This window comes from Ceratotherium simum, chromosome 16 (genome assembly GCF_057802395.1).
Source record: "Ceratotherium simum simum isolate JZ-2026a chromosome 16, ASM5780239v1, whole genome shotgun sequence".
NCBI classification, from domain to species: domain Eukaryota; kingdom Metazoa; phylum Chordata; class Mammalia; order Perissodactyla; family Rhinocerotidae; genus Ceratotherium; species Ceratotherium simum.
The window spans coordinates 8,759,187-8,781,866 of NC_141915.1; the positions used below are offsets into that span (position 1 = coordinate 8,759,187).

The window sequence follows — 22,680 nt, forward strand, 5'->3', positions numbered from 1 at the left end:
GGCTTCTGTATACTGTTCCTCAATATTCTGGGTATTGTGCTGAGACTAAAGCTAGGAGGAAGACAGATGTGGCCCTGCCTCCCTGAACCTTACAGTCTGTTTCTCTGTTGTGTGACTTCTCCTCCTCTTCCCTCTGCCAGATCTCTAAATCTCTCACCCTTAGAAGAACATGAGGATGCTGCCAGGGTCCATCCTCCCCTCACCAACCTATAAAACTACCTGTGAGGACTACATTTCCCAGAATGCACTGTGCCATTGCTGTGGGTCTCCTACTTCCCCCACAGCTGCTTTCTGTGAGTCGCTCCCTCTGAATGGATAGAAAAGCTGCCAGAACTGAGGAGAACAGTACTTTCACCTGTGAGACAGGAAAGGTACCCAATATTCTTGTAGACATAGACCCTGAAGCTGGTGGCATCACTGTGGGAGGTAGGGCCCTGCTTCCTGCTTTGTATCTTAACTCCTAGTCAGAGGAGATGATCTTTCCTTGGATAGCTGTTCCCAGCTCTGTGTAGGAGTCTGCCCACCTTAAACAGGTGTCCAGCAGACAGGCATGGAGTGGACATGACTCTCCAGTCTCTGGCCCAGCTGGGTCTTGGTCTTCTTGGTGGCTCCCTTGCAACCCCCGTCACTGATTGGTTGACCCCTTTTGGGTGACAGTGGAGAGCCACCCCTGGAGAGCTGAGAGTGGAGGCCACTCCTGGCCACTGGCTCTGGGACTTCTCAGGGCTCTCTAGTAACGCACCAGTTCCCAGGGACTGAGGCCTCCCAGACACACCCAGCCGTGCCCTGGCTGCTTCCGGATGTCCAGGCTGGCTGTGTGGTTGGGGAAGGGAGAACTTGCAGGGGAGTTCTTTGTGGAGGAGCCTTCGAGCAGTGCCAATCACGGCACCCGGCTCATTAGCAGTCATTGCCATGGCAACGGGTCTGCCAGAAAGTGGCTCGTTAGGCTGACAACTTCAGAGATGTTATATATAGAGCTGGGTGTGGGGGTGTGGGGCCTCATGGATATGCCTTTCTTTAGAGCTCCTATTGCTTCTGGGTTTGGAGTGTGAGAAGACGTGGAATTGGGGGGACCTTAAAACCGTCTAATCTGGCTGCTAAATCAAGTGTCTGACGACCACCCGTTAACCTCAGCAAGTAACATTTGCTCACATCTGCAGAAGGTAAGAATCAGGTGCTCCCAGAAGCCTCCTGAGGGGGAAGGAGTCCTGGGTTGAACTTGAAGAGTAGTGGAGGCTGTGGGAAGCTAAGTGTGGGGGTCGTACTGTGTGGAGGCTGCAGAGACAAGATCGAATCTCTCTTAAAATAGTCTATTTGAAGGATTTGGGCTAGAGGGTAGGAGCCTTTTCTTTAATAAGTAGCGATACAGCTAAACACTGTCTTTTTATAAATTGTGCTTATTAAAATTTTATGCTCCCAGTTTTGATTTAAGAAGTGATGCTTTCTCTCAATTGCTCACTCTGAAGCTATAAACCAGTCTCTTCTGAGTTCATTGAGCATAAGACTCACCTAGGATACATGTTAAAAGGGAGCTTCCCAGGCTCTGAGTTGATCTGGTATTTGGATCAGGATCCCAGAATCTGCACTTTAACCCACATCCCAGGTGACTGATGGGGTGTCCCAGGGACCACACTTTGAGAAACACTGCTGTAGGAGGATTTGTTTTTAATTTCTGAGTGACTTCCCTTTGCTTGCCTGCTCATTTTTTTCCCCCAGGGGGAATCAGTAGCCATCATTAATAGAGGAAAATTTCTTTGGTTATGTTGTTTTAAATAAGGAGACAAGAAAGTCAGCCTACAGCCAGGGAACGTGACTGCTTGGATGTGGGTGGTGATATTTCTGCACGTCTCCTGGGAAGGCATATGCTCATTTAGAGACTGTGAGACAGGCAGGAGAATCAGGCCTGGGTTGTCATCCTCCTTGGATGGGAGCTGGGTGTCAGGTGGTCCAGGTGAAGAAATGGGGTTGACCGTGGATAGCTGGGGTGAGGTGGGCTGAGAGTGGCCTTCATTTAGGTAATTGGACAAAAGTCTCTAGAACAAAGCTACTATTTTAAAGTTTAGTTTTACCATTTAATTAGCTGTTCAATGTTGGATGAGTTAAACTCTCTGAGTCTCAGATTCCTCATTTTAAAATGGGAAAAGATGCCGTTGATGTGGCAGGCTTGTTGTAAAGATCAGAGATGAGTGTGTAGGGCACCTGGCCCAGTCCTTGGTGCACTGTAGACGTTTGGTGAGTGGTAGGAGTCTTTATTGATGGGTGCAAATGGGATCTGAGCTCAGATGTTTCTTGAGTACCCTCTAGACTGGGGTTCTGAAGTGCTCTAGAAACCTCTTGATATTCTATAGGAAACAGGGTGAGTATGGATGTGCACACGTACCTCCATTTTGGGGGGCAGAGATCTGTGGTTTTCTTCAGATTCTCAGAGGATGGGCTTCCATATATGAGTGAACAGGTTGTTTACTGAACAAGGGGACCCAGATGAGGGGGCCAAGGGAGGCTGAAACCCAGTCTTGCGCTCAGGGGATAGCCCATCTGGAGGAAGAGGCAGCGTTTTATAATTCCCACAAAGCTGTCCTGTGCATTAACTTAAGAATTTCTGAGTTGGAGGAAACTGTCTTCATCTCCCTTACTCCCGCTCCCTCTGATCTTGTTCATTGTAGGTAGGGCCCCGATCCTCTGGGCCTGTGTCACCTCTGCTTCTAGTTCCTATTCCCATGGGAAAGAGCTGATGGAATGGAAGGGAAGAAGCCACAGGACTAGGGAAGGGAAGAGTAGGGTTTAACTTGGAAGGAAACTAATTAGAAGAATAAGTTTGGCAGAGACCTTAATTATTGGGTAGTTACTCACGCTATATCCTCTTGATGGCTGTGGGGCAGCTCTCCCAGGAGGCCTAGCCCTCCACGGCCATGAAAGATGAGGTAATGTTGGTGGTTTGGGCTTCTTAACTGAGAGCTGGCAGGTGGGGAGGCCAACTTTTGGCTTCTCTACATCTCAAAAAAATTTTTTTTATTGTGGTAAAATACACCTAACATAAAATCTATCAGTGACATTTATACATCCACAGTATTGTGCAACCATCATCACTATCTAGTTCCAGAACATTTTCATCACCCCAAAAAGGAAACCCTGTACCCATCTCCTCCCTCCACCCACCAGCCCCTGACAACCACTAATCTTTCTGTTTCTATGGATTTTCCTGTTCTGGACATTTCATATGAACGGAATCATACAATGTGTGGCTTTTTTTGTGTCTAGCTTATTTCATTTACATGTTTTAAGGTTCATCCATGTTGTAGCACGCATAAGTACTTCATTCCTTTTGATGTCTGAATATTCCTTTGGATATACCACCTTTTGTTCATCAGTTGATGGACACTTGGGTTGTTTCTGCCTTTTGGCTACTGTAGATAATGTTGCTGTGAACAAGGGTGTATAAGTGTTTGAGCGCTGTTTCTAATTCTTTTGGGGGTGTACCCAGTTGTCTCCATGTCTTTTGACTCCTGACTTGTTTCAGGCCGGCCAACAGCAGGAGCTTTCTTCTGGGAGGGGAAAAACAAGGAGACCTTGGCTGCCTGGGGGATGGAGGCAGAGCACAGTCAGATGGCAGACAGAGCGGGACCTGTGGCTGTGCTGGAGGGGGATGTAGAGACCGCCTTTGCCACGTGGGCCAAGTTAGGAAGTAGGCCAAGTTGTCCCGGGTGCCCTCCTCCTCCCCTCTTTCAGCACTTCTCGGCTCTATCTGGCCTCCCCCCAGGCGCCTTCCATAGAGTTCACGCACAGTGGGTCCTGCTTTTCCTAGATGGGGGAGACTTCAGAGCAGTTATGGTGCCTCGTTGGTCATCAGTGTCCTCAAATGTAAACCAAGGCTTATTCTGACCCCACAGAGTTAGATAAATTAACTGGAGTCATTCTAAAGAGAAAAACACCATGCAACTCAGGAGATAGGACAGGCATCATTGTTGCTGCTTCACAGGTCGGGCACGGAGAGTCAGAAGGTTCTGTCCACTCACTCAACCAGCCCAGCTCAGGAGAGGTCTCCTCGCTGCCGTCCTTCTCACCAGAACGTATTAGTCAGTATCCTAACGCGTTAGCTCCCCAGTGGTCTGTGTTTGCCTATTAAGTTGGGCAGTCTTGGGAACAGAAACCTTGGAGAAGTGACTGTTAATGGTGACATTTCAGACACGGTGATGGCGAAGTTGGGGTGAGGGCCGGAGTATGGGCCCCTGAACTTCACATTGCAGTGGGCAGAGGCTGTGTGAAGCCTGATGTCGCTTGGCATTTAAATGACCCCCCTTCTGCTGGGAACCCCCATTTATTGAGCATTCTTGGCGACAGGCACTGTCCTAGGTGCTGAGTTTGTTACTGTTAATCTCTACGGCATCTTCCACAACTGGGCTTGTACTATCATCTTCCGTTTTATAGATGTGGAAATAGATGCAGCTGGTTGAGTCATTTCCCTGGGTCACGTGGCTCCTAAGTGGCTGAGTCAGAATTGATCCCGAGGCCAGAGGGCTGTTTCCACTGTGCTTCTGGGTCCCTCTCTCCTCAGCAACCTATTTCTGGCCATGTCAATCTCTGACTCTTGCTTAAGACTCTTTAGCAATTTCCCATTTCCTCCCAGGTTATTCAGAGAAGCACTTTTATGGCCTTCCCATCTTTGATGCTCTAAGATCTCTGACTCCAGCAGAAACAGCCTGGCATCTCACCCTTCTGGTTCTAGAATATTACTCTCTTTGGCCAAACCTCCTGACCTCCCTACTCCTACTTCACTCCCAACCCCACTCAACCAAAATGTCTGTCTCCTGTATGTGGAATATTTTACACACACACACACTCTGTACTCATCATAAGGCTATTTGTCTTGCATGTATTTTGACCACTTTCCAATCTGGAAGAGGCCTGAGCAGTGTCTGGAGGCCCAGGTAAACTGCTCAGGTGTGCTTGGGCTCAATGGACGTGCTCTGCTGGTGAGAAGGCTGCCAGCTGCTGTCCATGTCACCAGCCCCTGGCAGGTTAGAAGCCATCCTTCCATACTGAACCAGCGAGTTGCTGTCGGTTAACAGGTGTGGGAGACAGAGTGTTCAGGGCATAAGGGAAAGCTTTTAATTAAATTGTGAAAATTCATATTGAAACATACACTGTGGCTACACGGAGGGCCACGGGGAGGCTGTGTTTACTCAGAGTCCTGGGAGCAGCTAGGATAGATCCCACCCCCACTCAGGGCATGCAGCGCACCACAGGAAGTGGGAGCACATGGTTTTGCAGCCTTCAGAAAGCTGAGAGCTGCCTGGAGCCGTGTATCTATACGGCTCGCTTTCAATCTATTATCTTGTCTTCCTAAACAGTGGCCATCAGTGACCAAAAACCGCCTCTGCAGGCATGGCTGGGGGAAGCTGAGAATATTTAGGAGCTGATTAGTTTTAATATTTCTGAGTTGGGTCCAGCTTTGCTGAGAAATTCACGGCCCCTCTCCTCCTGTGGCTAGAATCCTGATTTAAGTCAAACTACTTGCTTCACAAGGCACAGCAACTGTGTGGGCTGATTTAGACCTTCTTTCCTTATTTTTAAGTGTTCTTTAGCTAAGAACTTTTATTTCTGTGTTTATTGAAGAAAATTTAGATGGAAGAGATAAGTAAAAGGAAGAGAATAAAAATTGCCCATAATCCCATCACTGGAAATCACCTGTCTTAGCATCTGTGTCTACACCTGGTTTCTCTATGTTATATATATTTTTCTGTGATTTATAATTTTAAGAAAAGTACTTCTGTGTGTGGTTAAAAGAATTAAACCACACATAAGCACATATAATGAAAAGGAAGTCTGTTTTGCCTCAGAGTCCCAGGCCTCTTTGTCAGAGTGATTTGGACACTTGATGAGAAAAACCCCACCTAGCTCTTCATCAGTTCTCAGCGTTATTATGGAAGGTTTTATGTCTTGCTCTGCTGAGATTTGCATTAATTACTTCTGGTAGGTTCTCACAGCAGGCCCTGGGCTGTGCTCGGTGGTCCTGGGGATTTCAGGCTTGAGATGCCACAGCGGGAGCTCGTGGAGTGACAGGCCCCCCCATAAGTGCAGCACCCCTGTGAGTGGTTTTCTAGGAGCTGACGAGGAGAAAGTCCAGCTCTGTTAACTGGCTGGCTTCCCCTCTGTGCTCTAGGGGAAGCTGTCCCTTCTGCGGTGGCTCTGAAAAAGCAAGTTCTCCTCACACCTCACACTCAGGCAACCCCCGGAATCACACACGTGTGGCCCGTGACCTCCCCCAGGGAGGCCCCTGGGCCACACCCTCCCTAATGTCGAGCTATTCCACAGTGACTTCTTCTGCCTCTGACTTCCTGGTTGAAAAGCAATTGCAAAAATGCGAAATGTGTGTGACCTTTTCTTTCCTCCTCAACAGAAGCCTGGAATGGTCCCCCCTCCGCCGGGAGAGGAAAGCCAGACTGTCGTTCTTCCACCTGGCTGGCAAAGCTACTTGTCTCCTCAGGGCCGGCGTTACTATGTCAACACGGCCACCAATGGTGAGTCCCGCTCTGGGGAGCGTCCTGCACCAGCCTCCCCACCCCCCACCGGTTTCTGTCTCTCTGGAGGGGCAGTTTTCACCTCCCTTCTCCACCTCCCGATTTTTAGACTTTTTCTTCAGAAATCAACCTCAGAGGCTGCTTTCCCCACTGGGTGGGTCTGGGAGGTGGGAGTCCGAGCCTGGTTTGGGAAGGCTGCCCTTCAAGGTTGGGGGCATCCCTGGAACCTCACCACCACCCTTCACATCGTTGTTGAACCCAGCCTCATGGTGTAGAACGGTGTTTTCCAAATCGAGATCTCAGAAGGTTTTCTGGTCAACAGCTGGTTTAAATCGAGTTGAACAGGTTTAGCTCCTGCATGATTTCTTGGAATTTTGAATGTGCTCATGTTACAGAAGCTCCCAGACAGGCGTTGCCAGTGTGAGGTTTTCCGAATTTCACCACCACATCTCTTTCTCTTCCCTGAAAGATCTCACTGGCTGGCGTTTTTTGGATTGTTCTTTGGGAAATGCTGGGGCTGCTTATGGATTATTTATTCTAACAGATGACACAGGTTCCATATGCATTTCTGAGTTGAATTAGGATTGCACCTCCATGCCCTCAATTATTATGGGCTTCCTGGGCCTTTACAATGACTCTGGGATCCAGGGTGTAGGTTGTAGGGTGACCTGCGGGAAGGTAGGAGAAAGTTTGCAGAGGAGGAGTGGCAGGTTCTAGAATAAGGTGAGCAGAGCAGTACTGCAGGCCGTGGTCTTGGGCAGGGCAGGGCAGGGTGGAGCAAAACCTCCATGACTCCCCAAGGAAATTGCCATGAGAGAATGGAGAGAATGGAAACATGGAAAGTCAGATTTGATAGCAATCATAGGTGTGTGTGTCAAGGCGGAATGTGAGATTCTACCCAAATCCATCTGTTGGCTCAGCGTTGGCTTCTCACTTCCCTCGTCTGTGCCCACCTGACTCATGGCCGCCTCTTCCCACCCAGCAGGACCATTAAGATGGCTGATGATTATGAGCCTGCACTCGGAGGGGTCCTGGTGACGGGAGAGCCAGCTGTGTTTAGAGGGAGCAACAGAGAAAGCAGCTAACAGCTGCCACTCTGAGTTTGTTCATATCCCCTGGCAACCTGGCCTTCTGCGGGCTCGAGGCGGGTGTTCCAGTTGAAGAGGTAACCGGGGTTTCTAGGAAAAGGGAAGTAGGACTATTTCTGACTGTTCTAATCTTAAGCTTCCTCAAAACAAACACATGAGCAGCTTTGCACTGTTATCAGACTTTGAAGTTTCAGCGGGGAGTGTGTTTATGTGCAGCTCCCCATCTGTAAAATGCAGAAATCGGACCATATGATCCTGAGATCAGCAAGAATTCGGATCCATTCATGTCCTGAACTAGACAGTCTTTTGCAAAGGCACATGAGGGTAAAAGTAGCTTTCTAAAATCAGCATTTTTGTTTATTCTTTTTTAAAATTAGAGAAAAGTATATTCTTGGTTGAAAAAAAAAATTCAGGGAGTACAAGTGTTTAAAATAAAAAGTAGGGCTGGCCCAGGGGCATAGTGGTTGAGTTCGCATGCTCCGCTTCAGCGGCTCAGGGTTGTCAGGTTTGGATCCCAGGTGCGGACCAACACACCGCTCATCGAGCCGTGCTGCGGTGGCATCCCACATACAAAGTGGAGGAAGATGGGCACAGATATTAGCTCAGAGTCAGTCTTCCTCAGCAAAAAAAGAGGAAGATTGGCAACAGATGTTAGCTCAGGGCCAATCTTCCTCACCATAAATAAATAAATGAATGAATGAATGAATGAATGAATGAATGAAAAGAGAAAGTAAAAATCCTTGGTCCCATTCCCTAGAGCTATTTATCATGTATATCCTTCCAGATGTTCGTATTCTCTCACTTTCTAAACGTGTGTGTGGTTATTCTTTTTAATAAATTGGAAAATACTATCCTTGTTCTATAAATTGCCTGGGCAGTGTATTGTGGTCGTCTTTCTACGCTGTACATTTCAGTCTAACTCATTTTGTAACGTAGCTGTGTAACAGTCCATTGCGAGTGTATGCCACCATTAATTTAACTAGCCCCCTCTTCATTAAGGGGGTATTTAAATCCCATTTTCCAGTAACAGCGTCTGGCAGCTTTTTTCTGAGGCCCAGACTTTAGCATATGCTCCTGGGTCGGGACTTTCTTGTGGGTCCTGGGATATAGTGATCCCAAGAGACTCTTGGCCAGTGGTTGGCACGCTTTTTCTGTAAATGGCCAAGTAGTAAATATTTTAGGCTTTGAGGCTCATATGGTCCCTGTCACAGCTGCTCAACTCTACCAGTGGAGTATGAAAGCAGCCATAGATGATATGTAAACCAATGAGTGTGGCTATGTTGCAATAAAACTTTATTCATGGACACTGACATGTAAATTTCAAATAACTTTTCCGTGTCATGAAATATTCTCCTTCTTTTAATTCTTTTCCAACCATTTAAAAAATGTAAAATTCAGGGGCCGGCCCGGTGGGGTAGGGGTTAAGCTCACACTCTCTGCTTCAGCAACCTGGGGCTTACAGGTTTGGATCCTGGGCGTGGACCTATGCACTGCTTATCAAGCTGTGCTGTGGCAGCGTCCCATATAAAGTAGAAGAAGATGGGCAAGGATGATAGCCCAGGACCAGTCTTCCTCAGCAAAAAGAGGAGGATTGGCAACAGATGTTAGCTCAGGGCTAATCTTCCTCACAAAAAAAAAAATGTAAACATTGATCTTAGTTCAGGAGTTCACAGGCCGTATGATGTTGGGGTGGGCTGGGGTGGGCTAGCAGCCATTCTGGCTGCCACCCCTTGCTCTGGGCTCTCTCTCTTCTCTAGAGGGACTGGCCCAACTTTCACTTCCCCTCCTTCTCTGTTACACTCAGGGTAATCCCGGCTCCTTGGTCTTGCATTCTAGACACGTGCTGGTTTTATTCATTCTTCATCCGTTTGATTGACTCATTCATTCGACAAACATTTTTGGGGCCTCAGATATGTCCCAGGCTGACTGTTGGATGCTGGGGATATAATAAGAAAAAAGAAACCATCTCTGCCCTCAAACCACTTACCTTCTTATAGTGGAAGCAGACTTTAAATGAATACATATTCCATTACAGTCATGAGCATGGCCATGAAGGAGTCATCCAGGGTGTTTTGAGAGCATGTCCCAGAGAGACCCTGGGAGTTCAGGGGAGGCTCCCCGGAGGAGGAGGTACCCTTCCACTGAAATGGGAAGATTGAGGAAGGGGTTACCGATGGGAAATGCCTTCCTGACAGCATAGTTGTCATGTTTGGAGGGATCGTGCAGACCCGGAGCATCACGTTAAGGATTTTGTTCCTTAGTCTGAGGGAATGGGAAGCCTGGCTGTCTTTCTGATTCTCCTCCTGAATCCTTTCTTAGACCAGTTTTGTTTGGCTGCTGAGCTGCTGTTCAGATTTTTGAATCTGACTGCCTTTCTGCAGGAAAGTACCTATTAGACTAGCTGCTAGCTGTTCTCGCACTGGCTTTTATCTGACCCCTGACTCCTGGAGGCATTTGGGTTTGTCTCTCCTCCTGGTGGGCCAGCTGCGTCTGCCTTTCTGCCCCAACTCTTGGGTCTCTCCCGGGAGCCTATGACTCCGGCCGGAGCCTGCACTGCTGCCCAGGAAGCAGAGCCCCTGCTCTCAGCTGCCACAGGCCAGTCCTCTCCTCTTCTCATCTGGCTGCCTTTCTTCCAGATACTTCTAGTCTCCCTTGATCCCCAATTGCCTCTTTCACAAAGGGTTTGGGCACAATAGGTGTTCTGTCCCCGTTTTTACACCACATACAAATATAACTGGTTTAAAGACCAATTTACATTTGTATTACCTTGTGCAGCCTAATCTGCTTATTTTCAAATCCATTTAGGGTTTTGTGGATGAGGATTGTCACAGTGCTGGCCAAAATGAGCACAAAGTCAAAGGAGAGGCTGTCTCTTCCTTCCAAGATGGCAGTTCTACTGGAGACAGAGAAACCTAGAAACCAATTAGCATTGTAGATGTTAGCATGGAAACCTGGGGGCTCAAGGAAGGGAGTTGTCAACTTTATCTGGGTATCAAACAAGACTGCGAGGATGGGCCCTTGATTGGGGGATTCCACGCTGAGTCCCAGCATGAACAAAGGCAAGACAGCAAGAGAACAGCTGGTGTGTTTGGCACTGTAAGGAACCAAGAGGTGAGAGAGGGGTTGGGAGTCTGAGCCCCACATAAAAGAGCCCAGGAGGCATTTTCAGGAGTTGGCACTTTGCCCTGGGGACAGTGGGAAGCTCTGGAAGGATTCAAAGCAGTGGCATGACATGATCAGAAGATTGTGACAAGATTGCTTGTGCAGCGGAGTGAAGGATTTAAGGACGGTGAGCATAGAGCCCGGCAGACCAAATGAGAAGAGAAGTAATGAGGTCAACACCACGTCGACAGCTGTGGCTGCAGAGGAGGAGGTAGAGTCTGTCAGACAGGGGGTGGCAGGTCAGGGAAGGAAGAATGCTCGGATTCCTCCAAGATTTCTGCCTGGTGTGCTGGAGCCATGCTGTGAGAATAGGGGACACCAAGGAGGAATGGGTTTAGAAGAAAGAAGATGAATCCATGTCAAGCGTATGGTTCCTTGGGGGGCATTCAGGGCAAGATGGCCGGCATGTGTTTGGATGGGTGGGTCTGTGACTCTGGGGACATCTGGGCTAGAGATGGGAATCTGGGGAGCCATGTGGGTGTACAGCTTGGTAAGCAGAGAGCAGAATGGATTTCGCCCCTGCTTGCCCCCTTGGCCTGGCGCCATTGTGCAGTGACTGACCTTCACAACCCCAGGTGGCCCATGGCCCAGAATTTGCATTTCATCAGCAGAGAAATGAAGTGATAGGAGAGAGCCTTGCAAATAGAGTTTAAGGGAGGGGCAAAGGCTTTGAAAGAATTGTCAGAGATTTGAGGAATCCAGGAGAAGGTAAAGCCATGAAAGGCAAGGAAGAAAAGATTGTCAAGAAAGGGCAGTCAGAGACAGACCAAGAAATAGATCAGATTTATGGTAGGGGCCGGCCCAGTGGCGTAACGGTTAAGTGCGCGTGTTCCGCTTTGGCAGTCCGGGGTTCGCAGGTTCAGATCCCGGGCGCAGACCAACGCACTGCTTGTCAAGCTATGCTGTGGTGGCGTCCCATGTAAAGTAGAGGAAGATGGGCATGGATGTTAGCCCAGGGCCAGTCTTCCTCAACGAAAAGAGGAGGATTGGCATCAGATGTTAGCTCAGGGCTAGTCTTCCTCAAAAAAAAAAAAAAAAGATTTATGGTAGGGTAATATTTTAAATCATTGGGGGAAGTACAGATTATTTAATAAATGCTGTTGGGCCAGATGGCTAACGGGAAGTTCCAGTGGGTCAGTTAACGCAGTAATGCTGGTCCTCTCATATGAACGGCACAAGGCCATTAAAGCATGCTTTATGAGACTTGAGGAAGTCCCCATCTCCCCTTAGGTCCCACGGTTGATGTCTCTCCACAGCATTTCCTCATGCAAGGTGGCCCTGAGCTCAGCTGCAGGAACCCCAGGGGTTCTGGTGTCAGGAAATTGCTTGTGCTACACGGTCTCAGAAAGTGCTCCATTCCCACCAAAAGTTGACTCTATTGCCAAAAATTGGGGCTGTGTTTAGTTCCTGGATAGTGAGCTATTAGCAATAGCTGATCCCATCCAGGGACCTGAGCTACTGTAAGGGGGAACCTCTTATTTGTACAGCAGAGAATTGCATTTCAAGAGATATCACACAATGTTGTTTGTTCCATTTATAATTGGAAGGACAGATAGGCACATTTATCACTTAGCAGTGTATGGCCATAGGTATTCAGGTCCTCTCTTTGAAGATATGCTGACTTTTTAGATATTGTTTAGGATGTATTTTACCATTTGGACATTGAAGGGGTATTTCAAGCCAATAATGAAGGCCAAGATTAGTTTTGTTTAATATATGTCAGTATTTTACCTCTTATGTATTAATCTTTGTACACTTTAGTACTTTCATTTATTGTATCTATGTTTTTCATTTCTAAAGAAAGAGGATCATTTGAGAGAATGCCTTAGCCTTGTTTCTTTAGAAAGCAGAGCCTGAGGCAAGGATTAAGTGTTAACCACTTATTTAGGAGGTATAAGCCCAGAACAGTGAGAGTGAGTGAGAGGGGGAAGGGAGGCAAAGGAAGGTGCCACATGATGTTGGCTGGTGTTGACAGAGAACTGCAAAGAGGCCCAGCAGGTCGCTAAGCAGTTGTGTTCACTTATCTGGAAGGGTTGCAAAGAGGAGCCATACCTTTGAGTAGTCCATGGGAGAGCAGAGGTGTTTTGTCTGCTCACCTCCCTCTCCTCTCCTGTTTCCCACTGGTCAGGCTTCTCCCCTTAGAGAGCTATTTCCCCACAGTTTGGGTTGTATCATCTGATCCTCAGCATCCTCTAAGAAAGCCTGATTCCATCCCACGTAGTGATGCTTCATCCAAGGTGGATGGTCAGTGGAGCATGGGTGAGGAATCAACCCAAATAGAGGGAGGCCGTTGATGGGAACATGAGGAAGAGCCCAGCGTCTGTGTCCTGATGCAGAGACACTATAGAACTGAGTGCTGTGGTGCACATCTCTCTCCAGTGTCGGACCTTGATGACGTGATTGTTCATAGGGTTTCAGTGGCCAGTGACTTCACTCATCCTAGGGGGAACCTTCCAAATCATCTGACACAGGAGTTGGCAAAGTACAGCCCACAGGCCAAATTCAGCTTGTAGCCTGTTTTTGTAAACAGGTTTTATTGGAACACACCCGTGCTCTTTTATTTGCCTGTAGTCTAAGGCTGCTTTTGCACTCTCATGGCAGAGTTGAGTAGAGACCATGTGGCTCACAAAGCCAAAAATATTTACTCTCTGGTTCTTGAAAGAAAAAGTTTGATGATCCCTGATCTGACAACTAGAACCCATTTGTTTAACACATGAGGAAACGGAGTTCCCTATGTGGTAAAGTGACTTGCTCAGAGTTACCTGGCCATTCATATGCCAGCCTATGCCTGGGTCCCCAGTCTTCTAATCTTTGTTTTTTTGCCTCAGTTTTCAGGAGGATGGGCATGGAGGGTGGTAATTTAATTTGTAGTAAGGACACCTGAGTTCATGGATTAGTAGAAAAAATTATCTGACATAACATTTTAATTTTTTTGGTGAGGAAGATTAGCCCTGAGCTAACATCTGTGCCCATCTTCCTCCATTTTGTATGTGGGACGCCGCCACAGCCTGGCTTGATGAGAGGTGCATCTGTCCACGCCTGGGATTCGAACCTGTGAACCCCAGGCTGCCAAAGTGGAGCATGAAAACCTAACCACTACGCAACCAGACCAGCCCTGTGACATAATGTTTATTTTTAAGGGAAATGTAACTGTCTTGTTAGAGCTTCAGTTGAAACCCAGGAGAGATGGGAATTGTTTTTAAGCTCTTTTGACAAAGAATCCATATGTATAAGTGTTTTATTATGTTTGTAAGTGAAGCTTGGAGGATTAAACCAGGATTTGAGCTTTTGGTTTCATTTACCAAATAGTCGGTAGTTTTCTTGATTTCTTGTTTTAATTTTTCTTTAAATGAGTAGATTTCCACTTAACTTTATTACACCAGGAGCTAACATGAGTTTCTGGGTAAGTTTTCCAGAACACTTTTAAAAACATTCTTTGAGCTTTTCTTTGTTACAAATAATTGGATGCTTTTCTAACTCCCCATATAGAACAGCCCTGATAATTCCCTGTTAGTAAAAATTGTCCTGAGAAACTTCTACACCCAAAAACATCGCTTTATTTTCTTCTGTCCATCTGTGTTGAACAAATGGGAGACTAAAAAGATGCGTTCGTTTGGCACGTTCGGTTGATTGAATTAGCCCATGTATGTGTGTGTGTACGTGTGTTCATGCACGTTTCTTATTTTGGCTTTACTATTTTTCTTTAGTGGACTCTTAGTGGAAGGCTGTTAGACCTTAAAGCTTTCTACTAATCTATTTCTGTGTGGGTTTTGTTTTTTCTTACAGAGAATCCATTTTAATTTGTAATGTTAAGGTAATACTTACGTGCACAACACATCCCTTGTTTCTCACCAGTTTTTAAGACCAGTATCTCTTGGAATTTTGGCAGATGCCGGTTGGGTTAGTGAGTCATTCACACTGCCAGTAAGTTGAAGACTTATCATGAAAGTCGAAAGACAAAGGAGACAAAAAGGATTTTATTGTTTGCTGTATTTTAGGAATTTGAGTTACTTTGAAAAAGACTGCTTATTGGTAAATAGTGGAAGAACTTTCCTCACTGGCTGTTAGGTGGAGTCACTGATGAGCAGCAAATGATTCACATATGGAAATGAAACCAAAAGGAGCGCGTGTAATATGACCCAACAATTCCACTTCTAGAGATATACCCAAGAGAACTGAAAACATACATCTACACAGAAACCTGTACATGAATGTTCATAGTGACATTATTCGTAATGGCCAGAAACAACCCAAATGTCCATCAGCTGATGAAAGGATAAATAAAATGGGGTGTATCGCTACAATGGGATATTATTCAGTCATAAAAATGAATGAAGTACTAATGGTTACACATTACGCCATGGATAAGCCTTGAAAACATCATGTAAGTGAAAGAAGCCAGACACAAAAAGCCACATATTGTATGATTCCTCCTTTATATGAAGTGCCTGGAATAGGCAAATCCATAGACACAGAAAGGAGATTCTGTGTCTCCACCCAGGGACTGGGTGGAGGGGTGAATGGGAGTGACTGCTAATGGGTACATGGTTTCTTGTTTTGCTGAGGAAGATTCACCCTGAGCTAACATCTGTTGCCAATGTTCCTCTTTTTGTACTTGAGCCGCCACCATAGCATGGCCACTGACAGACAAGTGGTGTAGGTCCGTGCCAGGAACCAAACCAGAGCACACCGAACTTAACCACTAGGCCACCATGGCTGGCCCTGGGGTTTCTTTTTGAGGTGATGAAAATGTTCTGTAATCAGATAGTGGTGATGGTTGCACTAGTCTGTGAATATACTGAAAACCACTATATTGTATGCTTTTAGAGAGGGAATTTTATGGTATATGAATTATATCGCAATAAAATTGTTATTAGAAACAGGCATGTTGGTGACCATGGGCAAGTTAGTGACTTTTCTGGTGTCCTTCAGAAACAGCTGCGTAGATGCATTGGTTGGGAATTCCTTCTGCCGGATTCCTAAACTTTGGTGGGCGTCAGAAGCACCTAGGGAGTTGATTAAACAATACCAATACACGGGTCACACCACAGACCTACAGAATCAGAATCTGCCATTTGGAAAGAGTAAAAATTTCTGCTTTATATTTTTAAGTGTTTTCTAATTGTCATCACCTATTTTTTACTGGCAAGGGGACAATAAGATTGATGAAGGCATAGTCCATGGATCAAATATTATAAAGTTGAAGAGTAAATTTAAATCCAATTTTCTCTTACAGAAATACAGTGAAAAAATGCAATTTTCTTCAAACAAGTACACATGCATTATAGTTCCAAGGTTAAAGGTTATATAACCATAAACTATTGTAGAATCTCTTAAAGTAGAACCTTATAGAGGAGCTACTTGAAAACAAATAACTCAATTTGATGGTGACAAGATAGAGAATGAGTATAAACCTGCCAAGAAAGGCCCTTCACCTGGCTAATGTTTATATTCTTAAGTGTTGTCAGAGTAGCTGACTTGTGTATATTTCTAGCCTTTATTCTTATCCGCATAACAGGATGTAGTGGCAGGTCTCATAATTTCAAAGCTTATGAGTCAATAACTCAAAAACATTTTTTTTGATCTCAGCGTTTTTGCTATTTCAAAAAAACTATGGTCTCTGATTTCCACTTTGGTTCTAGCTAAGGCTAAGTCAAAGAATTTGGGGCTTATACTCATCTTCCCATTCTTTGTACTACTCTGACAACTGGACAAAGTGAACACCATCCTTGCCTTCAAGGAATTTAGAGTCTAGTGAAACACTTCAGGCCTTGGAGATATGGCGGAGTTGTCAAGTTTCTTCCTTCATATTTCTCTTCTCCGGAGATTTTTACCTCTGCTTTGGTTAGGAAGTGTGTGCCGGCATACAGTCACTGTCCCCTCACCATCCGTCACACTGCGGAGCCCAGTGGGATCTGATTGTATCCAGTGGCAAATCCATCTGTATTAAATGGCAGGATCTCTACCAGTCATTAGATTGACCAATGTTAATTAATTAAAGGCCAAGAAAAGTACAAGATGACTGTGAGTTGTGTACCCATAAGGGATGACGTTTGCTTGGTTTGAACTCTTTAAAAAAAAAGTGCTGGTCTATGACAATGACTGCATTTCTAGAGCAATGGCATCATAGTACCTCTGTGTGTGGTGGCGGGAGACATGACGGTCAAGGTGGGGTCTGGACCTCTAGATCCTGGTAAGCTGTCCTGAAAAGGTGCAAGCATAGTAGATGTCACATGCTGGATTGTCTTTAGGCCAGAGGCTATCCACAGAAGCATTTTATTCTGTATACACAGTGTTTAAAAATGTCAGTGAATTGCCAACGTTGAAAAATTGGGTGTTTTTTTTTTGAGGAAGGTTGGCCCTGAGCTAACATCTGTTGCCAATCTTCCTCCTTTTTTTTCCTTTTTTCTCCCCAAAGCCCCAGTAAATAGTTGTACATCCTTCTAGTTGTTCTATGTGGGACGCCACCTCAACATAGCTTGATAGGTGGTGCGTAGGTCTGCACCCAGGATCCGATCCGGCGAACCCTGGGCCGCGGAAGTGGAGCACACGAACTTAACCACTACGCCACCGGGCTGGCCCCAAGGGGAGGTTTTTCATAAACATGTGGATACTTGTCTTTTGTTGAAAATCATGAGGTGTGGCCACACCGGACCCACCTTCCTGCCTGAACACGACTGGGTAGAGCTGAGGTTGCCACTCCTCTCGATTTTTCTCTTACTCAGTCGGCTTCATGCATGCGTTTTACACATCTAGTTCTTGTGGGAGGTTTGACCTGTGTTCAGGAAGAGCCTCATGGTTTTGCACAATGTATTACAGGGTAGCAGTGGCATTAGACACAAAGTTGGGAAGATATTTCATAAATGCACTTGTAAATCGGAGATTATGAAAGAAGACAAGAGAATAAAGGATCTAGGGAGCAATGACTTACTGGTCAACAGTTTTGAAGCATCAGCTTCAACACGGACCTTCAAACTCATCCCACACTATGCATTACTCCTGGAGCTTTTATGTGCGCCCAACACCTGAGTGCAGGAAGCGTTGCCTCCTGGGGCTTCTGTAAGGCCTGTGTGTGTGTTGGGGGGCAGTGGAGCATGTGGCTGCAGCAGGAAGTTGGGCAGGAAGTTGGGGTCCACAGGGAAGGGCAGTCTGGACAGAACCAGTGTAGCAGTTTAAAGGGTTAGATCCTATGGAGTCAAGGGAACTCCTAGCAAAAATGGAAGTTATCTGCAGGTTATATTTGAATAAGTGGGCAAGGACCATGTGAATTGATTATCAAGAAACAAGTGTTTGCTAAATGCCTTCTCTGTGCCCATTTCTAATTATCCACTTGGATGGCTTCTTGCAGGGGTGGTGTGGGCGAACACAATGCAAATGGCTATGTGTTTGCAAAGACTGAATGCTTCCTCAAGTGGAGATGAGATTGCTAAACGAGACTTGCTTTGTGGGTTGGAGTCAGTTTTCTTTCCTGCCTGAATAGATCTCTAAAGGTCCCTTCCAGCTCTTAAAATCCTGTGAAACCAGGAGTCGCAACACCAGCATCCTCTTCACCCACCGCTGTTGGGAATGCACCTCCGTATGTAAAGCTGGCGTGATTTCCCGTCGATCACATCTTGATTATTGGAGGAAGATCTTGGAGTGGGCTAACAGCTTTTTTGTTATTTCAGTCTGAGTTGGATTCCAAAGTAGGCAGTGCTCATCCAAGAGGCGTGGGAGGAGGAGAACGGGGTGAGAAGTTAGTCATGCAAGACGCGTGTGTTTACTGCATGCCACTCCCTGGGAACAGTGTGCGGGGCTCTGCAGAGGGGCACTGAGACCCTGTACTGAAGGGTCTTGTCGTCCTTGGACAGATCGTAAGCTGGGCATTGCACCTAGCAGGCCCGCTGGGCATTCCTGTTGAATGAAGCTCCTTCCCTCTTGCCAGCTGTGATTAATGCCCATCTGCACGGCCAAAGATAGCCTCAGCCTGAAAAGAAGTAGCTCCTGCAATGAGTGAGAGTAGAGGAGGTTAATTGAGTGGTCTGACACAGCGGGGGACTGTGGGGAACAATATGCCGGAGTGGGGTCCTGACCCGACCCCTCACCCCAGGCATTAACCCTTTAGTGGTCATTGTGGGGACCTAGTGTCAGGGGGTCCTGGGGACTGGGGGCACTTGGGGTGGGGAGGTTGGAGCAGAAGCAATTTGCAACTGGTACATAAAATTTTCATTATTTTCACAACCAGTCTGACTGTATTCATGTTCTCTGCCTGGAAGCCATCTGGGACCTGCACTAGAGTTGGGCTTAGCCGTCCCCTGGTCCCTGGTGGTCGGTCTCCTTGCTGCCCCTCTGGGCCCTGCCACAGACCCAGACCCTCTGCTGTTGAACCCCCGACTCCTCTGTCGCTTGTTTGTCCACACTTTCTTGCTCCCGGATCAATTCCATGTGTTAGCTTCATCTCTATCCTGGCCTCCCACTGTCCCCAGCCAGCGCCAGCCTTTTGCTTCCTCATATGGGTTGAACTGTGTGTCCCACCAAAAAGATGTTGAAGTCCTAACCCCCCGGTACTTGTGACTGTAACCTTGGATATAGGGTCTCTGTAGATGATCAAGTTAAGATGAGGTCGTACTGGAGCATGGTCTACCCCGAGCCAGTATGTGGGGGCTTTACAAAAAGGGGAATTTTGGACACAGAGACAGACACACACAGAGGGAAGACAATGTGAAGACACAGGGAGACACCATCTGTGAGCCAAGGAATGACTGAGGCTACCAGAAGCTAGGAGAGAGGCCTGGAACAGATTCTCCCTCATATCCTTCAGGAGGAACCGACCCCGCCAACACCTTGATCGCAGACTTTTGGCCTCCACAACTGTGACACAATATGTTTCTGTTGTTTAAGCCACCTCATTTGTGGTATTTTGTTAGGGCAGCCCCAAGAAACCAATACGTTTCCCACGCCCCAGCATAACATACCATTAGTGGTCTCTTTGGGCACTGCTAAGCCAAACAAGTGGTGTGTGTCCTCGATGGTGCCGTGGAGAGGTGCAGTCTGTCACCTACGTCTCCGACACCTGGCCTAAGAGTAGCATTAGCAGCGGGAAGGGTAGCCTGCTTTCCTTTTGTACTGGCAGCCTGTTCGTGAATGTGGGGAAGGGCTCTGGCCTAAAAGAGCTGCCTGGGTCTCACAATTCTGATATTTCCAAGAGAAACGCATGCGGAAAAGCTTTGATACACCCTGCAGAAAAGAGACACATACAGCAATTGACTTCCAGCTCCCTTTTTTTTTTCTTTTTGGTGAGGAAGATTGGCTCTGGGCTGACATCCATGCCCATCTTCCTCTACTTTATACGGGACACCACCACAGCACGGCTTGACAAGCCGTGTGTCGGACCGCGCCCAGGATCTGAACCTGCGAACCGCAGGCCGCCCAAGCGGAGCCCGCGAACTTAATCGCTATGCCACTGGGCCATCCCCTATTTCCAGGCACTTTTGATCCTTCTCTTGACTGCTCTGGAATAGACCAGAAAGGGCTGGGTGGAGCTCACACCTCCAGCTCTGCTCTCTCCTGCTTCAGTCAGTTCCTCCGAGCTGGTCCGGCATCCTGAAGTCTCAATTCCCCCATCGCTAAAAGAGAGGGTTTGGGCGGTTTGAAAGCCCTTTCAAGCTCCATATTTCCCCTGCAGGCCCAGCTCCCTGCTGCCCCCTCTCTGTCCCTGATTCCTGCTGGCTGGGGTGCCCCCACTCCCGTGATGCGTCTTTGCATTCAGGTGCAGGGTGGGAGGAACGTGTTCACAGTGGTTCTTTCCGAGTGATGGGATTAGGGAGGCTTTTCTCTTTTGACTTTTCTGTGTATCTCAGTGTTTTCTTCCCGGACTTGTATTACTTTTATAAGTAGGATAAAAATAATTTCTCTGAAGTGGAGGAGAGGACTGGAGCTGAGCTCTAATGCTCTCTCTTGCTTTCTCTTCCCCAGCATAACGTCTCATTCTCTGTTCCTCTGAGGAAGTGGTCTTGTGTTTTGGGGTTTGTTCCAGGGCTGAGCTGTGCACACCGGAGCCTGAAAGGGCCGTAGTCTTTTTTATATGATGGGAGCATCCACGTGCTCTCTGCCACAGAAGGAGGAGTGTGCTGGGCTGGGAGTCAAGGAGACCCTCCTCCTCCTCCTCCTCTTCTTTTTCTTCTCCTTTCTCACCCTCCTCTCCCTCCTCCTCCTCCCGGCTACAGAAAAAAGACTTCATTTGCTTTCTGCTGCTGGTATATAAAAATGATGTGTGTTGATGGAGGGGACACTACAGAAAAGGGTACTGAGAGGACAGAGCAGGAGCAAAGCCAGGGGAAGCAGAACAGAAAGTGCTGGGGAGCACACAGCGCTTTTGGACACCACAGCCCCGCCCAGCTGACTCAACTCTTGTGCACGAAGAGTGAATTCTTATTACCAGGTGTGCCAATGCCAAACCCTCCTAGCTAGCAGACTTTACATTTGGAGATGAGACCCTCAAGGGGATTCTACAGCAACCTGAATGTTTGTGCTCCTGGTGGATTTATTCTTTGCTCTCAGGGCATCTGCCCTGTCGGGTTCACTTTTCTTTTTCTGGATGTCTCAGGCCAACTTGACTATTTGCTGCGGTTTTCCCCAGCACCACCTATCTGGAGGAAATGGTGTGGACGGTGGGTGCTTTCAAGTCAGGAGTAATTTGTGGGTTGTTTTGATTGTTGTACCTTTTTTTTGTAATTGATGTTTTAATAGTTTATACCATTGTGAAATTTTTGGTTGTACATTTTTGTTTGTCCATCACCATCTACATGTCTCCCTTCACCCCTTGTACCCACCCCCTACCCCCATTGCCCCTGGTAACCACACTACAGTTTTCTCTGTCCATGTGTTGGTTTATATTCCACATACGAGTGAGATCATTAGTGTTTGTCTTTCTCTTTCTGGCTTACTTCACTTAACATAATACCCTCCAGGTCCATCCATGTTGTTGCAAATGAGACGATTTTGTCTTTTGTTATGGCTGAGTAGTATTCCATTGTATATATATACCACATCTTCTTGATCCAATCATCAGTCGAGGGACACCTGGGTTGCTTCCACTTCTTGGCTATAGTGAATAATGCTGCAATGAACATAGGGGTGCATAAGCCTCTTTGGATGGTTGATTTCAGGTTCGTTGGATAGATTCCCACTAGTGGGATAGCTGGATCATAGGATATTTCTATTTTTAATTTTTTAAGGACTCTCCATACCGTTTTCTGCAGTTTGCATTCCCACCAGCTGTGTATGAGGGTTCCTGTTTCTCCACATCCTCTCCGACATTTGTTGTTTTTTGTCTTGGTGATTATAGCCATTCTAACGGGCGTGAGGTGATATCTTAGTGGTTTTGATTTGCATTTCCCTGATGATTAGTGATGTTGAACATCTTTTCATGTACCTATTGTTGTACCTTTTTTTAAAATAAGTTTTTAATGGCCCTACCTCCAACACCTGGGACAGGGTGCGCTCTTGCCGAGAACTCGGCCCTTCCTGGTCTTCCTCTAGACCTGTGGTTCTCCAAGTGGGGTTCCTGGACCAGCAACATCAGCATCACCTGGGCACTTGTTAGAAATGCAGTTTCTCAGGTCCCACCCTAGACCTCAATCAGAAACTCTGGGAGTGGGGCCCTGCAGTCTGTGTTTTAACCAGCTCTCCAGAGGATTCTGATGTGCTCTATAGTTGGAGAAGCACTTTAAGCCCACCTTGAAGGCTGCCCCTGTTCCTTGCATTCTAGCATTTCTATAAATGCATGAGGTTTTCAGGCTTCTTTGCAGAGAGGTTTTTTTTAAGCTGCTCATGCAATTTCCCAAGGAATCTTATTTCATTCACCTCTAAAATGCTGCCTATTTCTTCCCAATTTTGTGTGTTCTTCTCTATCCTGAATGCCCTTTCTTGAT

At 46.8% G+C, this 22,680-nt stretch overlaps 1 protein-coding gene across 2 annotated transcripts in view; it reads left to right on the top strand.

The window, feature by feature from the left end:
• GAS7 (growth arrest specific 7) overlaps positions 1-22,680 on the top strand; it is a 223,727-nt gene that overhangs the window by 127,016 nt on the left and 74,031 nt on the right. The window contains exon 2 of one of the 2 annotated variants that reach the window (XM_004433061.3): positions 6,398-6,518. The exons of the other annotated variant lie outside the window; for it this stretch is intronic. Coding sequence (XP_004433118.1) covers positions 6,398-6,518 — 121 coding nt within the window. The remainder of the gene's footprint in view (positions 1-6,397; positions 6,519-22,680) is intronic. 2 annotated transcript variants of the gene reach the window in all.